This window comes from Micromys minutus (assembly GCF_963924665.1).
Source record: "Micromys minutus genome assembly, chromosome: 1".
NCBI classification, from domain to species: Eukaryota; Metazoa; Chordata; class Mammalia; order Rodentia; family Muridae; genus Micromys; species Micromys minutus.
The window spans coordinates 107,216,670-107,238,857 of record NC_137969.1 but is presented as its reverse complement, the minus strand read 5'-3'; the positions used below and the strand labels follow the sequence as shown (position 1 = coordinate 107,238,857).

At 41.6% G+C, this 22,188-nt stretch overlaps 1 protein-coding gene and 1 pseudogene across 2 annotated transcripts in view; one reads left to right on the top strand and one right to left on the bottom strand.

The window, feature by feature from the left end:
* STMND1 (stathmin domain containing 1) overlaps positions 1 to 11,368 on the top strand; it is a gene marked incomplete at both ends in the record, with an annotated part of 33,894 nt that extends 22,526 nt beyond the window's left edge. Inside the window, 2 exons of the mRNA XM_080928682.1 lie at positions 10,273 to 10,404; positions 11,084 to 11,368. Of these exons, the coding sequence (XP_080784808.1) occupies positions 10,273 to 10,404; positions 11,084 to 11,368 (417 nt within the window). The remainder of the gene's footprint in view (positions 1 to 10,272; positions 10,405 to 11,083) is intronic.
* On the bottom strand, positions 798 to 7,845 carry LOC308429756 (14-3-3 protein zeta/delta-like; annotated as a pseudogene). Its single transcript has 2 exons — positions 7,421 to 7,845; positions 798 to 1,085 (listed from the first exon to the last, which is right to left on the bottom strand). The product of its transcript is annotated as a 14-3-3 protein zeta/delta-like (transcript).
* Positions 11,369 to 22,188: the final 10,820 nt, after the last annotated feature.

Sequence of the window (22,188 nt, the reverse complement as noted above, 5' to 3'; positions counted from 1 at the left end):
AACCAAACCAAAACAAAACCTTAAAAAAATGAAGTTAAATACATGAGACTTTGTTTCCCGCTGTGCTTGATACACATGGAGCCCAGACACCAAGAAACTTGTTTTACTGCATCTTTACTTTTAACATTTGTTCTTAGATCACCTAAAGCATTTCAATACAAATAAAATGTGTAGCAGAAATAATGAAAGCAAACAGCAGTTAACTTTACAAATAATGTAATGTGAACCATTTCTGCCCTTGTCAGAGTAAATGGGTCCCACCTTTGTCTGAAGACACTTCTGGAGCTGTGGTCATGGGTGTGCACACAGACACACAATCCTAGTGTACATCCACAGGATGTTTGTGTCCAGCCTCACAAGTGCTCCAAGCCTTACAGTACCCATACAAGCTACACTCAGGACTGGAACCCATTATCCCGTTTATTCCCTGCCAGCACACGCCAATATGTAGGCAGTTCTCTTTGCTTAGACATGAAAGCAGTTTTAACACTGGCCCTCCGGAAGCCACAATGTACCAAAAGTACTGTGCCAAACGTGTAACTTGTATAAAAATTCCACATCCCATATTGGCCACCTCAAGATGAAAATGAGTAACTCCCTAAAGTTAACTGGCTCTACTCCCCTAATATTAAAACATAAAACCACATGGGAAATATAGAAATTCAAATAGAAGTAACATAAACCTGTCATAAATCATAAAATACAAACAAAAAAAAAACTATCTGTGGGACAACATGGATGACAAATGGTCTACTGTGTAAATTTTAGAATGAGGCAGACAAAGGTTGGAAGGCTGGTTAATTTTCTCCTTCTCCTGCTTCATCTCCTTCGATGTCCACAAGGTCAAGTTGTCTCTCAGCAACTGCATTGTTAGCGTGCGGTCTTTGTGCACCTCTGCACTTAATGTATCAAGTTCAGCAATGGCCTCTTGGAAAGCTGTTTTTGCAAGAAAGCAGGTTTTCTCTGGGGAGTTCAGGATCTCATAGTAGAACACAGAGAAGTTGAGGGCCAGACCCAGTCTGACGGGGTGTCAGCTGCATCTCCTTTTGGCTGATTTCAAATGCTTCTCGGTTCACTTGCTGTGACTGTGTAGTTCCCCACCTCGACCAGCAAGGAAGACATGACCCTGGGAAGATCTTCTTCAAGCAGTTTATTCAGGATCCTTGAATAAGCTTCTGCTTCTGTTTCTGCCTTGGACTCCGCCCCCGGGGGAGGGAAGGAAGCAGGCTAAATACTCTAGAATGGCAAACCATAAGCTGCCATGTGGGCAATGCAGATAGGTTGTAACCATGTGGAAGTTAAGGAGCCAGGCAAGTGCGTCCAAATAAGGAGTTGTTTATCACAGGGAGCGCTCGACATTGGGAAGGTAGGGGACGGAGGTCAGCGCCATCTTTGGGGCGCAGCACAGCGCAGCTCCCTACAGTTTCCCCTTTTTATTAGGCTGGCCTTAATAGCATAAGCTGAGCACGGCGACACCCCCTGTCTTAGGATCATCCCTTTATTGTACCCGTCTCTGGATAACCGTGTCGTCCTCACGTCTCCTGTCTTAGGTGAAAGGGAAGGTGCCCGTCACTGGGCAGGGTCACTTCAAAGCTCAGGGACGACGTTTTATGCCAAGTGTGCCGAGGCCGGTATTTGTCTTGCAAGACCGTCAGCCAAGCCTGTGGGGACTGTCCAGCCTCAATGGCTGCAAATGCCTGGACTACCATGGCTGCATGGCGATGTTGGGTAAACCTTAATCTGCATAAGCACCAGAGGCATACAAAGGCTACCACAATAAGAGAACCAAAAGAGACCCCATTCCCACCCACTCCTTCAGATGGTTCATAGCAGAAACGATCCAGGATGACAGTCCTTCTGAGAGGGAGGCGTCTACGCTGGTGGAATTCAAGCTCACAATGGCTATGCGGAGCTGGTCCATCAGGGAATCAAACTTGCCAGTCCCATTTCCTAGGAGATACTTAGACATTTGTTTAGACAAATTTGCAGCTCTTGTAAAGTTTTCATACTGAATGCTAGTAATGCACAAGCTAGAATATTTCCATTGGCATCCCAATTGGGCCAACTGCCACAAAGTATCAATTTGTTCTTGCACAAGGTCAATCCTTTGATTGACCACCATCAATCCTCCCTTAAGTTGGGCACTAACACTTGCTTGTACATCAAGAACCTGAGCAACATTAGATGATAAATTATTTAAGGCATGGGCTGTGGTCTGCACAGATTGGCTCATGGCAATAGCTGCAGCAGTAGCTCCCACAGCGGCAAGAGATATGGCAGTAATAATAGCTGCAGTAATGTCAAAATCCCTCTTCTGCCTAAACAAGGTCATAGCATGAGGTGCATCCACAGGAACAGGCACCCATCTGGGCATGCGAGCAACCACAGCAATACTAAACTCTTCTGCATCCCAGCATTGCGTGTAAAAACAGGTACTATCAGAGCATGCCAAGAACCTTTGAAACACCTGACATTCCAAGGCCACAACTGTCCCCAGTCTTGACTGTAACAGTGTGGTGCCCATTTGGGTTGTGGAGGTGCACTTCCATAAAGCCATTCTCCCTTTGGCCACCAACCCGAAATCTAGGAGGTAATACCTGAATCACAATAATCATTCAAATCATAATAATTCCAGGTTGCATTTTGAGAATATAGCCTTATACAAGAATCATTCTCCTGAGTTATATTATTTTCAAGGACAAAGCATAGGCTTCCAAGCAAAGCTATATTTCTGCTTTCTCTAATGCTGGCTATATCTCTATCTAATGGTAAATATGGCACATCAAAGGTTTTATTGGAACTAAAAAGACAAGGGAACAACTTAGCATCATGACGTATCGGCATGGGTCTCAGGAATACAGACAGAACCCCCCATTGGGGCTCCACTTGAGTCTGCAGTTGGTTCACACTGAGTAGCATCAGCCACAGTAGCATCTTCATTCTTGTTGCACCTCCTGGTTAGTCTCTCGGGAACCCACAGTGGATCTTGTCGGTCCTGGGGAAACACACAAACAGACCCTCTCGCCCACGCCAACACAGGGTCTGGCCCGTGCCACAAACCTGTAATCACATCTTTCCATTTGACATAACCCTTCAAGCCTCCTCCTTGGCGCTGATGTCGGTCAGCAGCAGAGAGGCCATCATCAACCAAAATTTAAAAATTCAGGGTAAAAAGGGCTAAGGATAGTTCTTCCTTGGGTGACCTGCCATGGCCTAGTCCCCCCTTTTGTTTTATTAGACACTCTTTCAACATGCGATGAGCTCACTCAACGATACTTTGTCCTTGGGGATAAGACAGGCTATGGCTTAACTGTATATCCATTTGTTTACAAAAGGATTTGAAAGAATGGGCAGTGTACGCTGGGCCATTATCAGTTTTTAAGTGTTGGGGCTTTCCCCAGGCAGCCCGGCTTCTAGACAGTGTCCAATGACGTTACGTGCCTTTTCTCCACTTATGGGTGTACTATGAATGATACCTGAGCAGGTATGTACAGAAACATGAACATATTTTAGAGTTCCAAAACTAGAAATATGAGTGACGTCCATTTGCCATACTTTGAGCGGCAAGAGACCTCTGGGATTGACTCCGATCCCAGGAGGGTGATGGAAGGTAATACTTTGTTGACATTCTAAGACGATTTGGCAAGCATCAGCTCTAGATAACTTAAATTTCTGCTGTAAAGTCCTGGATAATACATAAAATTGTTGATGAAACTGTCGTGCCTGATCAAGAGATGAGCTAAGAAAAACAAACTCCCTCCGGGTACATTTATCTACTTTATCATTTCTTACACTCAGTGGTCCGGGCAGTCCAGTATGCGCTCTAACATGCTGAAAAAAAATTTCTGATCCCTATGCCAAATCAAATTTTGTAATTCCTGCAAGAGGGCACTCACTGTGCTGCTAGGTTTAATCGGCCCAGCCACTTCCAATATTTTAACAGCATTAACAACATAGGCTGAATCTGAAATTAAATTAAAAGGAAAGGAACAATTTTTGAACACTTCTATTACAATCTTACACTCAACAACTTGCAGAGAACCTGGGTGATATTGGTATCACATGGGCTCTTTTGTTCTATCATGTAGGACCCACAGCCTGTCTTAGAGCCATCAGTAAAGATATTAGGGGCTCCACTAATGGGAACAGTGGAGGTAACCTTTGGAAAAACTGCCGGATGTTCCTTGAAAAATATCAATAATGGATGTTTTGAATAGTGGTTATCCATTTCTCCTGGGAATCCACAACGAAGAATGGTCCAGTCATCCACAGTGCCACATAGGACTTTTACTTGCTGGCTGGTATAAGGCACTATAATGGAGGCAGGAGTTGTGCCAAAAAAATTGTATGCATTGTTGAACTCCACTCTGAGCCAACTCTGCGACAGATGTAGGGTAGTGCTCTACTGACTTAGCTGGGGAAGTTTTTGGATATATCCAAAGTAGAGGGCCATCCTGCCATAACAGCCCTATAGGTTGCAAATAAGTGGCTAATATGAAGATCTTAATATCTGCACTCTCTTTCCATCAATTTAAGGTAGCATTTTGTAACTCCTTTTCAACTTTCCTTAAAGCTTCCCTTGCTTCAGCAGTCAATTGCCTGGGAGAATCTAGAGCCAAATCTCCAGCCAAAATATTATACAATGGCTTTAATTCATAATTTGGTAATTTTAAATAACACTTAATCCAGTTGATATCTCCCAATAATTTCTGAAAATCATTAAGCGTTTTAAGATTATCCTTTCTTATCTCCACCTTTTGGGGAATGACAGCATATGGATTCACTCTTGCTCCCAGGTAATTTACTAGGTCGCCCTTTTGGACCTTCTCAGGGGCAATGAACAAACCTTTGTCTTCTAATAATTTTACTAATTCTCCATATGCGGTATCTAGCAGGCCTTCATCCTTAACAGTTAACAGAATGTTATCCATGTAATGAACACATCTCAAAGCAGGGAATTTGCTTTTTAGTGGTGGGTGCAATGGCATTGCCCATGAACAGTTGACACATTATAGGGCTATAGGCCATACCTTGGGGGAGGACCAGTCATTCATACCTCGGTTACATGATGGGACAGTGAAAGCAAACCTCTCACTGTCCTTAGGGACGAGAGGTATAGAGAAAAAAGTCTTTTATATCTATTACTATTACAGACCAGTAAGCCAGCAAGGAGGATAAAAGCGGCAGCCCACGTTATACTGGGCCCATGATCTGTATCTGTTAATTAATGGCTCGCAGATCATGCAACAATCTCCATTTTCCTGATTTCTTTTTGATAACAAATATTGGAGTATTCCATGGAGACACTGATGGCCTTATATGATTCATTGCCAGCTGCTCTTGTACTAAAATTTTTGCTGCCTCAGCTTTTCAGAGGCAAGTGGCCACTGAGGAATGAACCCACACTGGCTCCTCTGTCTTCCAGGTAACGGGAATGCCTTCCTCAGTGGCCCCTAGGAAAACCCAGGCCCTGATTTTTATGTCTCTTTTGGGTAATGACAGGACTTACTCTTCCTTGGAGGTACTTCCCTATTCCTTTACCAGGAAAGCACCCCATATTTTTCATAATCTTTTGTCAAGTTTCAGAAAACTCATTAAAGCCCTTGTCTCTTAGCAAATCTTCCAAGCACTGATTGATGGCTTCAGGGAAGGCTTCTATTTGTTTCCTGACGGACAAAATCAAAATTCTGACCTGACAGGTTTATGTGAACCAACTCCTCAAGATCATATTAAAGTCACCCAGGAACAATATAAACTGTACTGTAAAATGGGCTCCACATTTCAACTATGTGAGATATGTGCTGAGAATGATAAGGATGTGAAGATTGAACCCTGTGGACACCTCATGTGCACATCCTGCCTCACGTCATGGCAGGAATCAGGTCAGGGCTGTCCTTTTTCCAATGTGAAATCAAAGGTACTGAGCCCATCGTGGTGGATCCATCTGACCCCAAAGGCAGTGGCAGTCTATTAAGGCAAGGAGCAGCTAATGTATTTCATTTTTGTATTGGTCTTAAGAGTGTTTTTGTAGTCCTACAGTCTCTGTTAGGAGAGAGTGGGTTTTTATTAAATGCTAACCGACCCCAGAAGCAGCACAGAAAGCAGTAGAGGTGCTGTGCTGTAGCCCTAATTAAGGACTTGAGACTTTCCTGTTAAGGGTGTGTGTCTCTGTGTTCCTGTGTCCTGTCATTATAAGATTATCCTGCTGTGTGTGAATCCAGGCAGGGAGTTAGCACTAGAGCTTCAGAAAGGAATCTCTGCAGACTCCCATCTACTGTGGTATTGCACCTAGTTCTGCTGGATATTACAACTTCAATCCTCCCCTTTGGCTTAGATTATCATGTACTTAGTTAGCCATGTTTTATATTGTTAGAATACCCATTGTCCTTTCCCTTGGAAACTCCTTACTCCGCCTCCTCCTGCACTTTCTTTTCTGTTTCACTTTCTGTCTTTTTAGATTTTTTTTTTTTAATTGTAACATTTCTAGGGCAACCCCCCCCCCCTTCTCTAGCGCTTGCTGATGGCACTTCTGATCCTTAAGGTAACTACGCACCAGCCTTCACACAGGCCGGACTCCGGGCTTTAACATCCCTTGGTCCCAAGCGAAATCCAGATCTTTCCCTAACTTATCCCAGCACGCCACTGTTAGGTTTCCTGAGACTGCAAACCAAGGTGCAATGGTATCGCACTCATTCAAAAACCTTTCTAGGGTGCTCTTCTTCATTTTGAGGTTTTTCTTTGATAAGAGTAGCTCTTGAAGAGCCAGAAAAAATGGATGAAACTGAGAAGTTCACATCCTAAATCTTTTACTTTCGGTTTGCTGCTGCCGAGAGAGCTCTTTCACTTTCGGTTTGTTCCTGCCCAGAGAGAGCCCTTTCACTTTCGGTTTGCTACTGTTGCAAACTTCCTTGCTAGCTACCGAGCCCTTACTGCCGCTTTCCTCCATCGTCCCAACTTACCCTGGGAACTTTATTGCTGCTTTTCTCCGAGGTCCTTATTGTCCCACCTTACCTTGGGAACTTTCCAGCGCTGCCCTGACTACAAGAAGTTCTGATCTTGAGCCGAGATTCCCGGGTTCCGGCACCAGTTGTCGCGCCCACCTCGACCAGCAAGGAAGGCACGACCTGGGGAAGATCTTCGAGCAGTTTATTCAGGATCCTTGAACAAGCTTCTGCTTCTGTTTCTGCCTTGGTCTCCGCCCCCGGGGGAGGGAAGGGAGCAGGCTAAATACTCTAGACTGGCAAACCATAAGCCGCCACGTAGGCAATGCCGATAGGTTGTAACCATGCGGAAGTTAAGGAGCCAGACAAGTGCGTCCAGATAAGGAGTTGTTTATTACAGGGAGGCTCACCATCGGGAAGGTGGGGGGCGGAGGTCTGCGCCATCTTTGGGGCACGGCACAGAGCAGCTCCCTACATGACTGGGCCACAATTCCTTTCTTGTCATCACCAGCAGGAACCTCAGCCAGGTAACGGTAATAGTCACCCTACGTTTTCAAATAGAAGACTTTGCTTTCTGGTTGCAAAGCATTGGGGATCAAGAACTTTTCCAAAAGAAACAGTATACCATTGCAGATGTCCCCCAGCACTGTCTCCATCTTCTCTCTGAATTCTGGAGCATCTGCTGCTTTTTCTCAGCACCTTCCGTCTTCTGCTCAATGCTTGGGATGAACCTCCAAGATGACCTACAGGCTCCTACAATGTTTTTATTAGATAGCTCAGATCCTTGCTCAGTGACAGGCTTCATGCGGGCTGCCATGTCATTGCACCGCTCTGCCTGCTCGGCCAGCTTGGCCTCCTGAACCAGCTCTTTTTTATCCATAACTGGATATTCTGTGTTCGGAGTGGGTGGCGGCACACCGACCCGGCTCACAGTCTCTGGGCAGCGGTGAGGTTGAGATAGGCTCTCTCTCTCTCTCTCTCTCTCTCTCTTCTCTCTCTCTCTCTCTCTCTCTCTCTCTCTCTCTCTCTCTCTCTCTCTCTCGCTCTCGCTCTCGCTCCCGCTCTCTCTCCCCCTCTCTCCCTCCCTCCCCCCTCCTTCTGCGAGCAAACATCCAAAATAAAGGTTTCGTGTAAATTTCAAAATATCTCTAGTTTGAGCCTCCAGAGCAAGTATGCCCCTCTTTCCAGCAAGTAGCATTTGCCAGCAGGAAGCTTAAGAACCAGATTCATAAAAATAACATAAACTGAGGGCCGGAGGGAACTTGTTTTACCGAATGTCTCAGTTTTCACAGAGTGAAAAATCCTCATACTACATAAAACCATCCTAATGATTGTAAAGAGCCACGAGTTGAGTGAGTTCTCCTTCTTAAAGACTTTCTGGGATGGGGCCGCAAGGTTGGCTTGTTGTCTGAGAGCAGTGGTTGCTCATCCAGAGGGCCTGAGTTCAATTCTCAGCAGCGTGCTTCATAGACATTTGTAAATATCAATAGCTCTGGTGTCTTTAAAAAAAAATCCCTATAGAGATTACCCAGAACAATATATTGATTCATTTTATAGTGAAGACTTGGAGTTCATTACAATCTCCCCCACTCGTAATAAATCTATATACACTGACCTAGGAAGATGTCCGTATTAAATGAAGGAAGCAAACATGGGCAGTGTGTAAGGTGTGATCATATTTAGATCTTAGTATTGCAGATGTCATGCATATATACATGCTTGCATATATATGCTCTTTACCACATCCTCATTGCTGGGATTACAAATGCATGCCATCCTGTCTTGTTTTCTATTTGGATTGGGGGGGGTGTCAAACTTTGGTCCTCAGAACTGTGAAGCAAGTATATTACTGACTGGATAATCTCTCTATCCTTTGCAAAGTTTTTGATAGATAGATGGATTCAGAATAGGAGCCCTATTGCCATATATATGTATATTACATATGTGTGTGTGTGACATTACAAAGAATATCCATAAAGACAGAACACACTCTTTAAAAGGAGGAGCTGTGGAGATGGTTCAGCAGGGAAAACAATCCCTGAGGACCTGAGTTTGGCTCCCCAGAGCCCACGTAAAGCTGGGCGTGGTCATTCATGCCTACATAATCCCAGTTCTCCAACAGTTAAACAGAAAGTGGACACGGGTGGATTCCACACATCTCTAGGGCCAGCCTAAGTCATAGTAACTAAGTGTTCGTCTCTGAAGCACAGCAGAGGGCAAGGCCAGCCATCTGAGGTTAACCTCAGACCTTCATCTATGTACTATAGGATGTGTGTAACTGCACACACACATACACACACACACACATACATACATGGGGCGAGGGGAATGAAGGTAGGGATCGAAAGATTTAAAAGCCAGGTTTCTATTGAAGGGTCAGATTGGGGTGGTTGAGGGGAGTCTAGGAGGGTGTTCCTGTATTGCTTTAATTTTCCACTGTAAACACATGCTATATTTGCTGTATTTTTGGATGCAAATTAAAACTTTGCATATTATTATAATTTTGCTTTTCAGAGCGAGATAAGTAACTAGGAAGTTGCTAAAACTGTTCTGAACTGATGAAAAAGTATTCATTCATATAAAAATGGGAATTTTTTTTTACTGTTGTCAAACACCAACAGCAAAGCCCAGCAAAGAGTTGCTGCTCAATAACAGTTAATCAATAACAGTGAATGAACCTTCTCCAGCAAAAGATCAGAAAGAATAAAAGCTAATTTCTAGCCAAGTGAAAATAATTTGTAACACATGGAATATTGTGAAATCAATTGCTGGTTATTGAAGGTTATAGATTAATCAGTCAATCTGAATTTCTTACACTGAGCTAGATTTTCACACCCCTGCCCCCATTTTTTGTTTAGTTTTCAGCCTTGAGATCTCTCTCCCGAGTCCTCTGCCATCTGGCTTCATGGAGCACATTCTCGGCCTTTGTCCTAATAGCCTGGTGTTTTTAAGGCATGAAATACATTTCACCATTGACACTTCTGTGACTGGGCCACCAAGATATCTATGTCTCAGCAGGTAAAAGGTACAGATGCCTAAAGGGAATTTGATCCCACAAAGTTGTCATCTGACCTCCATCCACATGCAGTGACATATTCATGCCCTTGTACAAACACGCACACGCACACGCACATGCACATATATATTAGTAATAGCAGTAATAATAATAAAATAATCTGACATTAACAAATTTCAAGTTTTTTTGAATTTATCTGCCAGTTGAAAGTTTATATTTTGAGATGTGCATTCTAAACTCTTTCTGGCTTCCGTTTCTTTTCCGGGCCAAGGCAGTAAATCACTTCTCCATAAAAAGCAAAATGTCTTCCTCCAGGTGGGCACTGCAGAAAAGCCACTGAGAAAGCCACCGGCCAGACTGAAAAAGCTTAAGGTGAAAAGGGAGGTGAAGGATTTCACGATCCAAGACATAGAGGAAAAGATGCAGGCTGCAGAGGAGCGCCGAAAGGTATGAGCCACGGGTACTGATTTTGAGGCGCCAACTTCCGGCTCGAATGAGCATGCGCCAGACCTTGCCTATCAGCAGCCTGAGAATGCATGCGCGGATATTCTGCATTTCAATGACCCGTGTGCTTCTTGCACTGGACACTTGGTTTCCCCATGCCCCCCCTTCTCAAAAGTTACTTTTGAGCTGTGTGGGAATGAAGCAGCATCATGAACTCTGTTGAAATTTGTTATTTATATGACGTAAATAAATACTATTCATTATTCTGAATTAAGTCAAGTTTGAGGAATTTACCACTGAAGTTAGAGGAAGGAAGAAAACCAGGGCAGGGGTGGGTATTGAGCTAAGAGTGGGTTCTGAGGACCACCAGATCAGCTCCTGTAGTTTTGGTCACCTGAACCCACGACCGGAAGCCCGCCCTTCCTCCGGAACGTAGCTTTAGCCCGGTGTTCTTCACCTCTACCTCTCTGCTTGGCAGCCCTGGGAGCAAGGACCAGACTGCAAAGTCTATGAGGGAAAGCCCAATGTCTGTCTCTTTCAACATGGGTTCCCCAGCAACTCTCTGTTCCAAGACTTAGTAGTCAAACAAAAAAAGCGAAAGTGACTGTGACAAGAAATATGAACAGAACACATACAAATCAAAGTCACCAGGCTCTTTTCATTCTTTAATATTACTTTTCAGACAAAAAAGGAGGAAATAAGAAAAAGGCTACGGAGTGACCGGCTTCTGCCCACAGCTAGCCCTTCAGGTGAAGCGGAACCGGGCAGGGTGGAGGTTCCATTTACAAAAGGCCTTCCAGCTGTGAGCACCCCTGCTTTGGAGACCTCTTATGTGCAGGAAGGAGAGCCACTAAAGAGGAAGAAGAGCGAACGTGATGTGGCCCGGATGAACCGGAACTCCTCCGATGCAGGTTTGGAGCTTGTGGAGTCAGACATGTATTACAACCAAGAAGACAACATATTCTAATACTCCATTTAAAAAAATACATTTCACAAAATGTTTCATGCTCTCCAGTAGTGACAGTCTTAATGTGTCTCTCGGGCTTTAAAAAGTGACCATGTCTCTGCTTGTAAAGACTTCTGCCCTGGGTTTAGGGCTGGTTCTGTGAACAGTGGGAGATGGATTTATAGTTGAGTGAATTAAAGGCTGAATTTACTAAAACGGGGTAGCTTCAGAATAGCTGCCAGCACTAGTTCAAGGTCTTAGATTCGGAAGTCCCTGCCAGCTTACCTGAATTACCTTTGTGCCAAAAGAAATTCTCCCATTTTCATTTCTGACCCTGGCTATGCCTACAGATAAGTACTTCATGACGAAATGCATAGATGTAAATATATATGTATGTAAATATCACACGATTTAATATTCTGTGTTTCTCATGTTTTAATTCTTTGCTGTTTAAGAATAAAGCAGTGCCTTTGAAGCTACATCATTTAAGCAATCTGTATCTAGTGGTCAAAGTAATGTAAAGCGGGAGAGGCGGGGGGGGGGGGGGGGGGGCGGGGTGTTGCTGTCCCTCATGTGAGCTGCCATGGCTAAGCTTTTCCCTGGAAAACAAAGTAACAGAAATGTCTAAAGTCTAAATGTCTAAATGTCTAAACTCATTCTTCGTGTTGAAGGAGAAAAACTGATTAGGGGAAGAGTAGGGGGAGCTAAGGGGGCTGCCGGACCCTGTCTTCCACTCTTACCCACAGGCTCTCTGAGCTCAGGAGCCTGCTGCATTCATCTTACTGGAATTATTCCTTGGGTCTCCCCTCCCCCACCCTTAACTACCTACATCCAGCCAAGTTTACATTCTGAAGATCTGGTCCATCCATTTTTTCCACGTTTCTCCTGATCTCTACTTTATTCTTCGACAGACAACAGTTTTCGAAGCCTCTACACAACCAAGGTCTGCTTTGAGACCTCTGCTCCATCATTTACGGCCCCTACACATAAACTGTTAAAATAAAAATGCATATTGCCTGTGTCTGCGGCTCATTTGGATAGTGAGGTCTATTGCTAACTGGAGGCTCAATGGTTTGCTTCCACTCTTGGACTGGGGTTGTAGCTTAGTTTGAAGACAGCTTGTCTGGTATGCACAAACCCAGGGTTCTATCCCTAGGACCACAATGTCAACTTCAGTTATATAATAAATCCAAGGCCAGGTACCTGAAACTCTGTCAAACAAACAAATCAGGCTCAGAATTGCTGGTAAGGAGATTAGATTTTACAGTTCACCCAAATTGGACTTCTCCTAGTTCCTTGGAGTCAACACACACACACACACACACACCCCACTAGCCTATTGGTATTTGTATATGCCATATTCTATGTTCCATTGCTCTTTATGGCTATTGGTGAATGTCTTCTTGTTTCTCTTGTGTCATGCCATAGGTCAATCCCCCAACCAAAGCTCAGTTCTTGATCTTCACTCTGTCTCTCAAGTTCACACTTACCATTCTATACAGAAATGCCCGGCAGAGGTCTATCTTTGATAGTAGATTATTCTCGGCTCCTATAGGGCAGAGCAGTGGTTGTTCTGGGACAATACTTCTGTCTTTTGTATCTTGGTGAGTTCTTGGTACAAAGCAAGTGAGGTGTACACATTGTTCAGTGACAAATACATCCTCTAGAATCATGAGAGGCCTTTCCCACTGAGATCCAGCAGCTGGAAACAGTTCTGATTTGTCCTGGGGACTTCTTAGCATCTTCATTTGCCATCCCTTTTGAATTTTGCCGAAGACAACTTTGGGTTTCTCTTTGTTCAAGAACTTAGGTATCCTCAGGCCTGATATCTGAGGTAGCAGGCAAGGAAGTCATTGTAGAATCAATACCAGTCAAGTCAGCAGCTATTCCAGTATGACCTTGGAAAGGCATATAGAGTTTGCGTCTCTGTCTTATCTGCTCATTTCAGATAATCTCCATTAGAGGGATGCATCAAATAAAATTGTTTATTTAACAATGCACTGTCAACTAGGATATGCCCCAATCTTTATAGAGTGTTATTTCAATAAAGCCACACATGGGCAGCACAATGTTTTATTATCCATCCTGGGATTCTTTTGAGAGACAGTGTTCCCATAGTGACAGTTGCCAATCTCACAAAATGGTAGAGTGTCTGAAACATGTGCACAAAGAGACAGAACAAACTGAGTATCACACTCATGTCTATGAATAATGTTTAAATCACCACATACTATATTCAGCCAAGCATGTAGTACCTTTGAATTAAATCCACAAACTCTATAAATATTAAAATAATACTTTTTCCTGAACTCTTGTGCTCTGGTCTGCAGTCTTTTAAGAAGCTTGAACGACATGTTTGTTGAATTGGAATACAACATTGATTCCTCTGTGCCTGTGGATTTTTTTATCTGAGGCTTCAACTAACTGTGGGGAGAAAATATTCAGAAAATAAATAGTATCTGTGCTGAGCACACACTGCCATTTTTCTTGTCATCATTCCCTAAGCCATACAATATGATGGATATTTATAGAGCATCTACATGGAATTAGTCACAGTAAGTAATATAAAGATGATTTAAAGGATGCTGGGGGTGTACGCTGACATACACCATCTTACACGAGGGAGAAAGCATCCTTAGACTTCACGACCCACAGGTGTAACCAGCACTCCTATGGATGCAGAGGAATGACAATGCAAAGTAGAGGTAAACGTCATCATTGTCACCCTGTCTTGACAATCACTCTACTTAACATAAAGTTAAACACGCAAAAAAAAAAAAAAAAAAAAGAAGAAGCAGAAACATAACCTTTGTGATCAGTACACTTTTTACTAGGAACTTGGTGAGGCATGTGAACATTGTGTCTCCATAAAGACTCTTGAATAACAACCGTTTATGTTCTTAACGGTACCATTCACATCTGTAAGAAAGGAAGAAAGTCAGTTGGCACAACTCACAGTGAAACTATCTGAATTTTTTTTAATAAACATTATTTAAGGTGTAGATGCAGCAGTCTTAAGACTCTCAAGGTTGCCATTATTAGAAATTTTTTCTTTAATTTCTTTATTCTGATCTGCTCGTTTAAGTTAAATAAATGACTCTTGACACTCCAGCCAGAGAAGACTCCAGCAGCTAGACTGACTACAGAGCTTCACCTCTCCCTCTGCTCTTCTAAGTCTAACCCTCCAGCCTCCTCTCCAGATCTCCAGCACCTGCTGCACTTGACCTCTCCTCGCTCTCTGTCTCATTCCCAAGAGATGAAGCAGATCATGGTGGAATGCCCTGCTTTCCTCCTTCCTGTAGACTCCCTCAGTGCCTCGCTCCTAACTCATCCCCATTTATACCCATCAGCTCCTAATCTAGAAGCACATTTTAAAACCTGGGAACCCAAGTGGCCACGCCAATCCCAGGAAAATTTCCTACCATGCAACACACAGTCCCTCTTCTAAGAGCCAGAGAGAGCAACAGAAACTGAGGGACAATATACCACTCCACAAAGACTAGATATCAGTACCTAGAATTACAGTCTTCCCAAATGCAGATGCCTAAACTCCAGTATAAAAACATAATCAACAACAGCCAGGACAATATGTCTCCACTAGAGCCCAGTAACATGACCACCACATTCCCTGAGTATCAGAACATAGCTGAAGCACAGGAATGGGACCTTACAATAGCCTTGATGAATGTAATAGAAGTCCTTACCATATAGAGGAAATTAATATGCCCCTTAAAGTAATCTCTGAAAACGCACACAGCAGAAGGAGATGAATTAAATACTTTAAGACCTGAAACTGGAAAGGAACTCAATAATGAAAACCCAAACTAAGGGAAATATGGAAATGAAAAAATTTATGAACTTAACCAGGAACCTCAGAGGCAAATCTCACCAATAGAATACAAGAGATGGAAGAGAGACTCTCGGGCATTGAAGACTTAATAGAAGAAACGACTACCTTTTTCAAAGAAAATGTTAAGTCTAAAAAAAAAAAATCCTGGCACAAAACATCCAGGAAATCTTAGACACTATGGAAAAGTCTAAAAATAGTGTAAATAGAGGAAGGAGAAGACACACAGGACACAAAAATATTTTTAACAAAATCATAGAACAATTTCCTAACCTAAAGTGATGTCTATTAAAGTAGAAGAAGCATATAGAACACAAAATAGACTAAACCAGAAAAAAAAGTCCCTTCAGCACATAATAAAATACTAAACACACATAACAAAGAAAGAATATTATAAGCTGCAAGAGGAAAAGACAAAGTAACATATAAAGGCAGACCTATTTTAGAATTATAATTCAACTTCTCACTGGAAACTCTAAAAGCCAGAAGAGTGTAAACACTTGTTCTACAGAACCTTAGAGACTACAGCTATAGTTCAGGCTACTATATAGCCAACCAAACTTTCAATCACAATAGATATATAGAGAAAATATTCTGAGATAAAACCAAATTAAAGCAGTATCTATCTGCAAATCCAGACCTACAAAAGGTGCTAAAAAGAAAACTTCAAACTAAAGAGATTAACTGCACCAAGAAAACACAAGGAGTGAGTAATCCCAGACCAGCAAATCAAAAGAGGAAAAACACATCACAAAAGCAAAATAACAGGATTCAACAAACACTTCTCACTGATACCTCTCAATATCATTGGTGTCAACTGCCCCATAAAAACAATATCGACTAGGAGAATAGATGTGAGAACAGGATCCATCCCTCTCTTGTATCCAAGAAATATACCTTAGCATCAAGGATAGATATCCCCCCCGCCCCGAGGTAAAAGATTGGAGAGAAGACATTTCAAGCAAATAGACCTAGGAATCAAGCTGAGGTAGCCATTTTAATATGTGACAAAGTAGACTTTAAACCAGGACTAATCAGAAGAGATAGGGAAGTACGCTATATACTCATCAAAGAAAAAGTCTGTCAAGAAGATATTATAATTATTAGCATCTACACATCAAACCCAGGTGTACCCAAGCTCATAAAAGAAACACTAACACAGTCTAAATTACATATTGACCTGATAGTAGGTGATTTTAAGGCCCAGCTATCATCAACAGACAAGCCATTCAGACAAAAACTAAGCAGAGAAATGCTGGAGCCAACAGATGTTATAAACCACATGTACCTAACATATTTACAGAACATTTCACTCAAACAGAAAAGAATGTACTTTCTTATTAGTACCTCATTGAACTTACTCCAAAATTAACCACACACTTGGACACAAAGCAAGTCTCAACTGATAAAAGGAAACTGAGATAATGCCCTGTATCCTATCTGATGACCATGATTTAAGCTGGGTATCACCAACAACAAAAACAATAAAGAGCTTACAAACTCATGGACACTGACAACTCAATACTAAATGAAAAATGAGTCAAGACAGAAATTTGGAAAGAATTTAAAGACCTTCTAGAACTGGATGAAAATTAATACACAATGAATCCAAACTTATAGAACACTTCTAAGAGGCAAGTTATTTAAAAATGAAATATTTCATACTAACAAATTAACAACACAAATGAAGTAGATTGGGGATTACAAATTTAAAAGGATGAAGTCAAAGTATCTTTATTTTCAAATGATATCATAGTATACACAAGTGACCCAAAAATTTTTACCAGGGAACTCTTACAGCTGATAAATACTTTCAGCAAAGTAGATAGATTAAAAATTAACTCACACAACCTTAACTAACCTTCCTATATATAAATGACAAATGGTTGGAGAAAAAAAATCAGGGAAACAACATTTTCCACAATAACCTCAAATAATAGAAAATATCTTAGGTTAATTCTAACCAAGCAAACTAATGATTTATATGATAAAAACTTTAAGACAAAAGTAGATGTCAGAAGATGGCAAGATCAGTAGAGTTAACATAGTAAAAGTGTCCATCTTACCAAAAGCAATCTACAGATTCAATATTATACCCATCAAAATTCCAACACAAAATTCTTCACAGATCTTGAAAGGACAATTTTCAGCTTCATATGAAAACACAAAGAAATAAATAAACAAACAAATAAATAATACCAGCATTGCTAAAACAAACTTGAATAATAAAAGCACTGTGGAAGGTCTCACCATCTCTCTTGAGGTTATACTATGGAGCTATCATAATAAAAAACAGCATGGTATAAACACACACACACACACACACACACACACACACACACATACACACACACACACACACCAGATTGACCAATGAAAACAAATGGAAGACCCAGACCTTTGGACACATCTTTGGACCCTATGAGATAAAAATGGAAGACTTAATTTGGACTCTTATTCCTATCATTGCTAGATTACTTTCATCCTCACAAAAGTGTTCTGGCAGTGTGAGTGACTGCCCAATTAGACCAGATGACATGGAACTTGTCATTATTAATTTTGATTACTAGTTTGAGTAGATTAAGAAACACAAAAGGCATTGATTATACATATCTTGTAGTGGGTGAGTGATGTTTCCAGAAGGGATTAACTGAGAGACACGAATACCCCTAATTGCAAGCAGCATCCTGACATATGTGGAAAAACAGCTGAGTACCAGCATTTCACCCAGTCTCCTTCCTGATGTGAGCTGCCCAGCTGCCAAGGTGGACCATGCTTCCAAATTATGCACCAGAATAAAACCTTCTTCATTTAAGTTAGTTATGTCTTAGTGGGTAGGTGGATGCAGGTAAGAAAAAAGTGAGATATGTAGGAATATAGGGCTATGATCCTTTCAGTTCTCCAAGAAACGGATATTTGTGTCTTTGCCCTTTTATACTTGTCTACAGCAAGATCCTTGAAAACACACAATTAAGAAGAACAAAGTAAGGAACCATCACTAGTTACAGATGAGATAAATTCTGAGATAGTCTGTGGGCTAAGGGAAGCAAATTCTAGCCTGCATCACCACTGGGAAGATGCCCATCTCCATCACAACACATTGCACAACAAATGGGAAAAGTATTATCTTTGGACCATTTTGGTTAAAACACTGTATTAGGGATTGAATCTTGCTCACCTTAATAATTGCCTGCTGTTTTATATTATCCAAGAGCATTCCAAGGACCATATAAGCTGTCCACTCCTGGGATACAGATAGCCAAAAAGAAAGAAAACTTATTATTTTATTATGGAATATGAGGATCCTGGTGTACATCTAAAGAGCCTTCTAGCAACAAACCTGCATGAGTTATCCAACAACTGACTACTAATTAACTGTTCCTTTTCCTCTGTTCTAGTTGAAATTTTTGGAATTATTTCAGCTACTACCTGTGACGATTAGTTTTGTCAACTTGAAATCTAAGATCACTTAGGAAGAGTCTCAATGAGGAATTGTATATATAGAGTTGGTCTGTCTGTGGGCATGTCTTAATTAAGCTAATTGATGTGGAAAATTCCAGCTCACTATGAGCAGCGCCATTCCCTAAGCAAGAAATTCTGGACTGTATAAGAGGGGATGAATTGAGCCAACTATAAGTGGGTAAAGGTCCATGCATTTATTTCTTTCTGCTTGTGATTGTGGATCTGATATGAACAGCTGTTTTAAGTTCCTGCTCCTTTGATTTCACATCAGGAAGTCTTACTATGTAATACTGGCTGGCCTAAGACTCAGACTCAGTGAGTTTTCCTTCTCTCTGCTGCCTGATTTCTGAGGTTAAATATACAGGCCATCATGCTTAGGTTTGTCTTTTTTAATATCTGTGAGAGTTTGTGACTAGTTTACAATATATCCTTTAACAAATCTTTTAGTATCATCCAAGAATCATGGTATTCTCTCACATTACTTTCTTTACAGGTGAGCTGTGATAACTTGGCTGGGTATAAAACTGTAGTTCTTTTCTCTCAGAAGAATACAGCTCCAATTCTCCCACCTTCTATTGTCAGATATGTGAATTTCCATGCCAATCTGTGTCTTTTTTTAAAGAGGTAATTTGTTATATATGTCTGAGTATTTTATGACTTTTTTATTATTTGTATTGAAGAATTATATTGGGATTTGCCCAGATCTTTTATCACCAACATTGTATGGAAATCAGTATAGCCCATCAGCCTAGAGGTTACTATTTTTAAACTTAACTTGTACTATTTAAAGTATTGTTTCTGACCTCCTAAAGCTTGATTATTGGATTTGATTTCCAGTCTGTTCTCTAAAAACACACTCATTTGTCTTCATATGTTGGTATGCTGTATTTTCCTTTATTGCGTGATTTTTAAATTTTATTTACTTCATTTTATGTGTGTGAGTATTTTGCCTTTATGTATGTATATGCATCACACAAGTGCCTGGTGCCACAAATTAAAGAAGGCATCAGATCCTCTAGAATTAGGAATGTGTGTGGGTGTTAGGAACTGAACCCCAGTCCCATGAAAGAGCAACAAATGCTCTAATTGCACTGTGCCTGCCTGGATGCTGCCATCCTCCTCACCATAATGATAACGGACTGGACCTCTGAATCCGTAAGCCAGCCCAGAGTAAACGTTATCCTTTATTAGAGTTGCTGTGGTCATGGTGTCTCTTCATAGCAATGAAATCCTAACCAAGTCAGGGATAGAGAGAAATAGCTACATTCCAATGAAAAAATGCTAAAAATATCCCTGATGGCTTAGAAGCATTTTTCTATTTGCTGTTTAATGACAGTATTTGTATTTGAGTTTTCCCAAATATATCTTCAGTATTAATCAAAGTAATCATATAGCACATTGCTCCTTTCTTCCATCCTCCCTTTCTTCTTTTTCTCCTTTCTTTTTTTTTTTTTTTTTTATATTTGAGACAAGATCTTTCTAAAGGTTCCAGACCAACCTAAAACTTTCTTTCTTTCTTTCTTCATTCCTTTCTTTCTTCCTAGGTGTGTGCTGCCATGTCTGCCTCTTCCTGCTGCCACTCTCTGCTGGCCTATTAATGTAACACACATGATGCCAGCATCATTGGAGGGACAGAACACCACTATCATTCCTGAAAGAAACCTATAACTCCATTTTTCTCTTTCTATGAATTTCTGCTTTCTTCTGTTTTCCATAGACCATTGAAAAAAACCAAGCCTTGCGGAAAGATAACTTAGAGTGAAATTCACAAGGGATTCTCTTGGCGAATCCCAATCCACCGAGAGCTTTGCTCTCATTTGCTGTGCAAGCTATCAGTGACTCAGGAATTAGAGATGTTCCTTGAAGTTTAGCTGCTGGGATCTGTCTCCAGCAGGTGGTGCCAAAGGATAGTTAATAGAAGTCAGTTTTGTGGTTTGACAATAAATATAAAAATTAATTGTCTTTTGTGACATTTTGCATTTTTTCTTTCTTTTGCTTCTTGCTTGTATGTGCATGTGTGTGCATGCATGTTAGCATGTATTGGTATAAATGCATGTGTGGTGATCTGAGGACAATCTCAGATGTCCTTCCCCTTCATCTTGCTTTTTTCTGTCTCCTGTCTCATAGGAGCACTATGACCACAGTCCCATTCCTGTATTTTACATCGGTTCCGGGAATCTGAATTCAGGTCTGTTCACTTAAGGCTGTCTTTGATTTCCACTCTCATTTTCTCTCCCCATGGTGTGAGGGCACATATGTGTGGAGAGAACTTTCAGATACTCTACCTTAGTACCATCTACCATTCCCCCCACAGACATAGTTCCCATTGCCAGGTGAATGACAGAGTGGGCTAGGCCGCCTGACCTGTATGCCCAGGAATCTGTCTTTGCTTCTCTCTTGCTGGGATTAGAAGCATTTGTCACTACTCCAGACTTACTATTTTTTTTCCTTTATTTTAGAATGTAGATTCTGAGGGATGGAACTCAGGACCAGCCGTTTACCCACTGAGCTGTCAGCCCTGACTTTTTCTCCCACACTATCTCCCTAGATTTAGAAAATCTTGCCAGGGCTCTTTTTCAAAACTGTATTTGCACATAATGAGTGTGTCTACCCACCTCCATCCTCTGATTCTTGTGGCAGTCACCATCTTTTCTTTCCTGACCAATCACGAGGATCTCTTGGTTCATCTTTTAACCCTGCCTTGTTTTCTTCCTTCCACCTACTCTGAATATGGTCTTATTAAAATATAAATGTTTGAAACACCAGAGTTTTCCAGGTCAAGACAGAATGGTCCCAGTGTGCTATGAAAACCATACATGGCCAGCCCCTGTTCTTGGGCTTTTCATGGTTACTCACTCTAGCCATCGTGTCCCTGACTGTTCCTTTCTCACACCAGGGTTCACTTTACCCAGCTGGCTTTACAGACTATTCTTCTTTGTCTTCTGGAGCAAGGTGCTCTTCTCAGACCATCTGGTCTAAAGACACAATCTCACCACTGCCACCATCTTCAAAACTGCTCTGGCCATCACCCACTAACTCACTTTTACCAGGATTCGATTAGCTGGATTCACATCTTTCCATAGTGATCGGCACAGCCCTATGGCCCACCTCTCTCCCACTAGAGAACAGGATCCATGAGGTGACTGGTATTTGTTTTGTTTGTGGCTGCATGCCTAAGCCAGCAAAAGCACCCACACAGCACTGACCCTCGTGCAAAACTGTTAAGCGAATGAATCAATCAATGATGGCTCCACACTGAATTAGCAGTTGGATCCCAGGAGCCTTCTCGGCACACAACATCGCCCATCGCTCCTGTCACCACACGCAGAGCCTTACCTTTCCAAAGAATAACACAGGCAGATCTCCAAGTCCTTGGTCAATGTTTTATTGAAAGAGAAGATTAAAACTCAGAATAAACCAACTCATATACTTCTGTAAATCATTTACAAACATACACACTGCCAACCGGTACCTTCCCTCCAGCCAATTTCTACTTGGATGTACAATTCTTAATAGCTTAAAATTCTTCAAC